General features: G+C 32.8%; 1 protein-coding gene across 1 annotated transcript; it reads right to left on the bottom strand.

Annotated features, from left to right (window-relative positions):
- Positions 1-238: 238 nt before the first annotated feature.
- Positions 239-1,201, bottom strand: LOC109816473 (retrovirus-related Pol polyprotein from transposon RE1). Its single transcript, XM_020381509.1, has one exon. It carries the CDS (start codon positions 1,199-1,201, stop codon positions 239-241), a length of 963 nt encoding a protein of 320 aa, XP_020237098.1.
- Positions 1,202-8,168: the final 6,967 nt, after the last annotated feature.

Below are 8,168 nucleotides of genomic sequence, written 5' to 3'. Positions count from 1 at the left end.
CATTAGAACCTCAAAGTAGAATTTTCCTTGTGCATAATTGAGACACAAATAGAAGATTTTGGGTGACTCCAAAAGCATACAAGACATTGGTTAGTGATAAAGGACATGTAGGTGGGTGAAGGGTAGAAGAACCAACATCTGTGATGGGAAGGGACATACCATTTGCCACATAAATTTTATCATTACCAGTATAGGTAGACGTCAAGGAGAGATTATTGAGGTCATTGGTGATGTGATGTTAAGCACTAGAGTCAAACAACCACTCAAGCAGTGGAATAGTGGCCTGGGTTGCATGAGTAGCAAGGTTGGAAGATCGTTGATTGTTCTTAGTGAATTTGTAGCAAGTTTGAGCATTGTGTCCCTTCTTAGAGTAGAGTTGGAAAACAATGTTGGAGGTGGAGGAAGAGTTGTTATGTTTGAAGGAAACAGATGAACAAGTGGAGTGATTATTATGGTTGCGCCCCTTGTTGGAACGGTGGGAGCATCCCCGATTAGCATAGTTGGCAATGATGGAAGTTTGGTGGTTGAAATTTTCATCACGTTTAAGATACATTTCATAATCCAATAGCTTGACAAACAACTCATCAAATGAGATTGGTGTGTCACGAGTGCATATGGAGGCTGTGAACTCGCGAAAAGAAGGATCAAGACCATTAAGAGCATGAATGACTAGATCGATGTCAACAATAACGTGGCCTATCAAGGATAACTCCTCAGCAGTTGAGCAAATTGATTCCAAATATGTAGCAATAGTGGAAGAGCCCTTGGTGCTAGAATTCAAACGCTCTTTAAGGGACATGACATATGAGCAAGAGCAAGCAACAAAGGCACGTTCCAAGGACAATGAAGCAGCTCGTGATGTTTCTACCATGGACATGACGGCGTGGGCCTTACTATCACATGAACCAAGTAAGGTGATGTAGAGGTATTTGTCTTGACGAATCCAAAAATTATAAGGTGGGTTGGAAGACACACTAGAGGCAGTGGTAATGGTTTTGGGGGGACAAGGTGTGTCACTCGTGATGTAGCCTTCAAGGTCACAGGCTACAAGCAAAGAATGAATCTGTCGATACCACGGGGGATAATTGGAGGAGTTTAGTTTGATAGGGAGTTGGGTGATGGTGTTAAATTCCACAAGATCCTTTGGATCATAAAGGGTGGGAGAAGGAATGGCAACAAATGTGGACGAGTGAGAGGCCATTGGATCAAAAGAAAAGCTTGTTAAGTAATAGGCTTTAATCTGATACCATATAGAAAAATGATAGAGTAACAAGGGAAGTTGTTATTATTTTGATCAAAATCAGAGTGCATAGAGGCTGCACTTATATAGATGCTAAATACAAATTGATAAACTAAATAAATATCCGATAATAACAAACTAATGAAAATAAAAAATCTAAAGAGATAGAGTACTAAGTTAGTACTCCTACATTAACACACTGAAATAGTAGATGTCCAAGTTATTAATAAAGGACAAAATGAAATTACATTATAAAGTGCAGAGGTAATGATATACTTGTTATGTCCACCAATGTGTCCATAACATGATCCAATCCTTGATAATGAAGTATCTAAAATAAATTTAGTAAAATGTATATAAATGAAATTAAATCTTCATTATAAAGCATTATGTAAGTTAGAAGTAGACAAAAATTCACCTTTGATATGTGGTGAAACTAATTAATGCATGAAAAAACTTAGAAATATGCCAAAGCACACTTGGAAAGCTAGATAACAATCACCACATGCAAACTACAAAATGATGCTTATATCTAATACTTAGAAATATACCAACCTGCATGTTTTGGCCAAAAAAAGAACATGCAAATGTGAGAGGAAGGGGAAGGAAGGACCCAATGGGTTTAAAACCTACGGGTCCTATACTATTCTTAAAAATAAAAAATAAAAGGCATAAGGTGTACAGACTAACATATCATCAACACATGTCATGACTTATTAGCACTGTAAGAAAATTGTCATATAGTGATACACATTCTATAGTAATACAATATGTGTCAGTAAAAACTACTTTTATTCATATAATAAGTACATTATATGTTTATATATTATTAAAAAGTGTGGGTATAGACTATAGTAACACATAAAATATGTTGTTAAATCTTAATTCAAAAACAACACTAAAATTTTGTGTAGTTATATGTCAAGTAAATATATGCCTACATATATTATAGTTATGATGACACTTTTTGTATGTCACTATATGTAATATTTCTTATAGTGAAGAAAAATAACTTTTCCTTGTTTATATGCTTTCTACCTACCATATATCTATACCCACCATCCCCAACCCCATTTTAAATTACCCAATAATAACTTGTGTGAATGTTTCCCTCAATTTGATCTCATACACTAACTAAACTTGTTGACGGTGTAAATTAACCTGGACTAAATGATATACATTATGGCTGGGGTCAAATATGAACGTTAGACAATTGACAATTAAGAATTTGTGATGTTTATTTTGTGAGTTGTTATGATGGACTGTGTCCTTTCACTACTAGATTTTTTTTATTACATTCAATTTTTCATACAAATTTTGTATAAAATTTTGAGAAAAACTTTGTCTTTACGAATTTTTTTGTAAAATTTTATCTCTATGTAATACCTTCATGAATAATATGTTTTTGCGAACTTTAAAATTTGCAATAAATTTTCCTGTGAAATTTCTTGTGAAAAATATCCGTAGAAAAGTTTCCTTCGAAATTTTTTGTGAATTTTTTTGGAATAAATTTTTCAAGAAAATTTCTTACGAAAAAATCAAAGAAATTACTATAGAAAGTTTATCATGAATTTAAAATTCTGAGGTAATTTTTATGCAAACTCTTTAATAATTCTCCGAATTTCAAATGGTCACATGTGAGGCATAACCTTTTAAAGTCTTAGAAATTAAATTATAGGTCTAACACTCAATCATACAAAATCAACTTTTAAGGTGAGTATTGCTCCAACTTATATAAATTTTTAATTATTTTATTTCTAATCGATGTGTGCCTTAAGGTTTTCATTAAATATTAATTAGATGATGCCTTTAGAAAGAAAATTAATTCAATTATATTGAACTACAAAATTATATTATTCTAAATTACTTTAACTCTTAAAATATTCAATATTCTAAAAAAAATAGTTTTTTTATTAAATATTTTTTTAAAAAAGTATCATTAAATTAAAACTCATCATCATTAATTTATACATTTAATTAAATTAAATATTTAATTTATTAATATTATAATTAAAATTAATTTTTATGAAATATTTATAAATAATTTAGTAAAATAATATTTTATTAAGTAAATACTTTTAATTTAAATTTTTTATAAATTATCATTAAATTAAAACTCATTATCATTAATTTATCATATTTATAAAATTTTATATATTTAATTTAATTAAAATAAAAATAAAATAAATTATAATGATATATTTATGAATAATTTAGTAAAATAAGTTTTTAATAAAAAATATTTTAATTATTAAACTTATAAATTTAAATATTTTTTTTATTTTCGTGTTGATTAAAATTGGCGGAAAAATTCGTAAGAAAAGTTACCTGCAAAATTTTTCTATCATTTACTTACAAATTTAGTTTTACAAGAAAATGTACAAGAAACAAAATAAAATTCTTACAATATTTTTTGCAAGTTTTTACCATGAAAAAAATTTCTATGATGATTAAAATTGTAGCAAAATTTTTATAATTTTCTTGTAGATTATTTTTTATAAAACAATTTGTAAGAAATTTTTGTAAATTATTTTTCAAATAAATTTGTAAAAAAGATTTGTGAAATTATTATTATGAGAAAATTTGTAAAAAAATATATTTTTTAAAAAAAAATTCACAGAAGAATAACCATTTTCTAATAATGTTTCCGAAAAGTTTTTAAACATTTATCATTTTTGTCAAAAAAATTTTAATAAAATCTGCTGGTGTGTATAAAACGGTGGCATGAAATTAAGTATAAAAGTTGCGGTTAAGATTTTAGTCATATGGTTCATGCACTAATTATAAAAAAATGCTTTAAGGTTGAAGTTAAATCAATTTGCCACATATAGATGACATGAAATTTTTTTGCTACCCATCGGTGCACCAACCGAAGCACCGTGGATTGTCCAATTAAATAATTAAAACTTTTTTTATTTAAAAGAATTATCAAGGTATATTATATGTCATATTCTTTTTCATTATATTGTTTGTTGTTACTATTCATTGAATATTTTAGGATTGTTCAAATTGTTAAATTGAACTAAATTAGAAGAAAACTAAATTGAACTATAATTAATAGTTAACCAAATTGAATTGAACTAAAATAAAGATTGACTAAACTGAACTAAACTATTATCTAGTTTAGTGCACTATAGTTCTAGAGTTTGAACTAAATTATAGTATCAACTAAAATTATTATTAACTATAAACTAAATTGAACTACATTAAAAAAAAATTAAAATCAACATTTTTAAATTGAGCTATTAAATCATTGTTATTAATTATGAATTAAATTTAAAATAGTTTGAAATGTAAAACAAGTATAACATTAATAAAAGTCCACACGATAGATCTTTCATTTATATTTTTTGAAAATCAATTAAATCTTAGTCTTCCAAATTTCCCCTAGAGAATTTCCTTTGATCATGTCAGTTACAATCTTGCATGTACAGTCCAAGGCTTCTTGATATTGAAATAGTTTGTAACCTAAAAAAATTCTCACAATAATATGTAATATAGATTTAACTTGCTAAATAAACAGAGTACTATGGAATTTTCATTGTATAGATTGTGACACCCTTACTACCCCAACACATATATAATATAATTTAATTAAGAAGTACGCTCGTCCCTGAAGCATCACCTACCCAGGGTTCGTATCATCCCTGATCATCCAAGAGTACGCTCGTCCCTGAATCATCACCTACCCAGGGTTCGTATCATCCCTGATCATCCAAGAGTACGCTCGTCCCTGAATCATCAACTACCCAGAGTTCGTATCATCCTTGCTCATCCAGGAGTACGCTCGTCCCTAAAGCATCCACTACCAGGGTTCGTATCATCCTCGATCCTTTAGTGTGAGGAACCATAATCACATTACAATCCACATAGTCTCTTGCAATTAACTCTATGTCAGGGCTGCCATAATCGACATAAGTGGTGTGTGTTAACTGTCTTACTCATCCCACACCATGTTAGGGTCACGCCCTCCCTGTAGCACCACTTACTCAGGGGCCGTGCCATCCCTAGTCATTAGTGTGAGGAAACACATCGCAATCACATTTTTAATCATGTCCATACAACATCTCATCTCATATCACGATTCCATATCACATACACAATTCCATATCACATACTCAACAGATAAGTCTAACAAAATAAGGGTTTACACATCCTCAAGCAATTCACATCTCGATCATCAATTCTTATAAAATAATATAAGAATAACATTCATAAACTAATATAATAAACATTGGAATTATTAATATAATTTTAACATAAACAGTAAAATCCCCAATTGTTCCAAAACGTAACTCACAGGCACTTTTCTACAATTTCGTTCTCCCTCTCAGATCATCATTCTTACAAATTATTAGCATATCTATAATCCTCAACACATACAGAATCTAATGGGATCCTCAATTTCTCAAACAGAAATCATCCAATTTTTCACAACCCAACTTATAGGCACTTTTCTATAATTTCGTTCTCTCTCCCAGAGCATCATTTTCACAAGTTAAACATATATTCGTAATCCTAAATATATATAGAATCACATAAGATAATTAATCCTCCAAACATAAATAATTATAAAATTATTCATAACCCTAAGGGCTCTTCCTCTACCCAATTCCCTCATGTAACTTTACATATAAATAATCTCATTTTCCCCCGTACCTGGATAAATAGGAACTCGGGCAGAACCTCCTCCTCTTTTTCCTTAAACAAGGATCGGAACTAAAACTGGAGTAGAACCTCATCCTCTGAGTTCCTCTTGGTCTTCAGAGAGAAGAAGAGGAACAAAAGAGAGAACAGAAGAGAAGAGAGAGTGAGAATGAGAGGTGTGTAGAAATGAGAGGATTTAAGGCTTATTTATAGGATTTTTCGCCCACCTACCACTACGGCCCGTTCCAAAATCGGAACGGCCCGTTCTGGGCCCTTCAAACCTACGTAAATTTTTCAACTGGAACGGCCTGTTCCCAAACCAGAACGGCCCGTTCTCAAACCCAACAGAACGGTCCGTTCTGCTTCCAGAACGGCCCGTTCTCCAAACCAGAACGGCCCGTTCTCCCATCAGAACGGCCTGTTCTGCTTCTACAATTTTGGCCATACTCACTATTCCAGAACGGCCCGTTTCAAAATTGAAACGGCCCGTTCTGCTCCTTATGTGGACGCGTTTTGGGGTGGCATGCGTGTCATTGCCAGAAGCAAAACCGTGAGGGCTGCGGCCAAAGCGGACAATATCCACATGTGGGTTGCTGGGATGTTACATTTGGTATCAGAGCCGGGACCCGGGCCGGTGTGCCAGCGAGGGCGCTGGACTCCCTTGAGGGGGGTGGATTGTGAAGTCCCACATAGGTTAGGAAGGAGAACGAAGCATGCCATATATATGGGTGTGGATACCTTCCTTATGTGGACGCGTTTTGGGGTGGCATGAGTGCCATTGCCAGAAGCAAAACCGTGAGGGCTGCGGCCAAAGCGGACAATATCCACATGCGGGTTGCTGGGGTGTTACATTTGGTATCAGAGCCTGGACCCGGGCCGGTGTGCCAGCGAGGGCGCTGGACTCCCTTGAGGGGGGTGGATTGTGAAGTCCCACATCGGTTAGGAAGGAGAACGAAGCATGCCATATATATGGGTGTGGATACCTTCCTTATGTGGACGCATTTTGGGGTGGCATGCGTGCCATTGCCAGAAGCAAAACCGTGAGGGCTGCGGCCAAAGCGGACAATATCCACATGCGGGTTGCTGGGGTGTTACATGTTACATAGATACTAAATATTTGTGCAATGAAATCATTCACCTAATGTTAATTATCAAGATTAATATCGGTTAATGAAGTTCCATCTTGTGGAGACAATATCTCTGCAAAAAAAAAAAAAAAAAGATAAACATATTTCATAATTCTGAAAAGTTATTGTAAAAACATAATAAAAATATGTAAAACATTCATATTAACTTACCATGCTCTAATTTCTCAAGCTCTTCAAAGTCCTCATTAGTAAATACAAAAAAAAGATGATCCTTTCAACTAATCTTGCGTGCAAACTAGTGCTTCCACCATTCTAGGTGTAAGAGAACTTCGATAAGGATCAAGACTTCCTCCAATACTAAATGAAGATTTTGATGCTACTATAAAAATGGGAATGGCTAACACTTCTCGAGCTATACTTCCAAGGATTGGAAATCTAGTTGAATTTACTTTTCACCAATTTAAAATATCAAATTCAACTGACTTGATGAAAGGCTCACAATCTTCTTTTAGATACTTGTCCAACTCAGATTTTGCATCAAATCTACGCCCAGTTGTTTGTAAATAAAAACTCATACCATGAATATCATCATCATCATCATTATCTAATTGTACTACTTGGTGATTACTTTGAGAACCCTCCTCAATACCTTGGTACTGCTCATAAAGTGATCTTAAACTAGAAGACAACTTTACCTTTAATTCATTTTCCTGATCATCATCAAATAAAATAGTCAATGAAATGGTTAACATATTCCAATTTACCCCAACGATTAAGGACAACAGCAATAAATGTAACGACCCACCTAGCCGTCGCACAACAACTAGCACCACACAGAATAAAGTATGCATATAAATAAAATATATATATATATATATATATATATATATATATATATATATATATATATATATATATATATATATATACATAAGTCTAGCCTGGGGCTAAAAAGTCAAATTACAAAATACATCATCCTAGCTACACTAAGTAGCCTATCAACAACAAAACATCAGCTCCATCTATCAACTACAGACCTGCTACTATACTCCAGCCTATCCCTGCTCTGCTCCATACACAGTATGATCATAACAGTCCAATACACATGGAAATAGACAAAGGTAAGCTAGTGAAAAGAATCAGCATATAATTCAATTATAAACAACTTCAACTAACAGCACATCATCAAATTC

The sequence above is a fragment of the Cajanus cajan genome, chromosome 6 (assembly GCF_000230855.2).
Source record: "Cajanus cajan strain Asha chromosome 6, NIPB_CcT2T_4, whole genome shotgun sequence".
In the NCBI taxonomy this organism is placed as follows: domain Eukaryota; kingdom Viridiplantae; phylum Streptophyta; class Magnoliopsida; order Fabales; family Fabaceae; genus Cajanus; species Cajanus cajan.
Note: the sequence above shows the minus strand (reverse complement) of the source record. Positions and strands in the feature narration are given on the sequence as shown.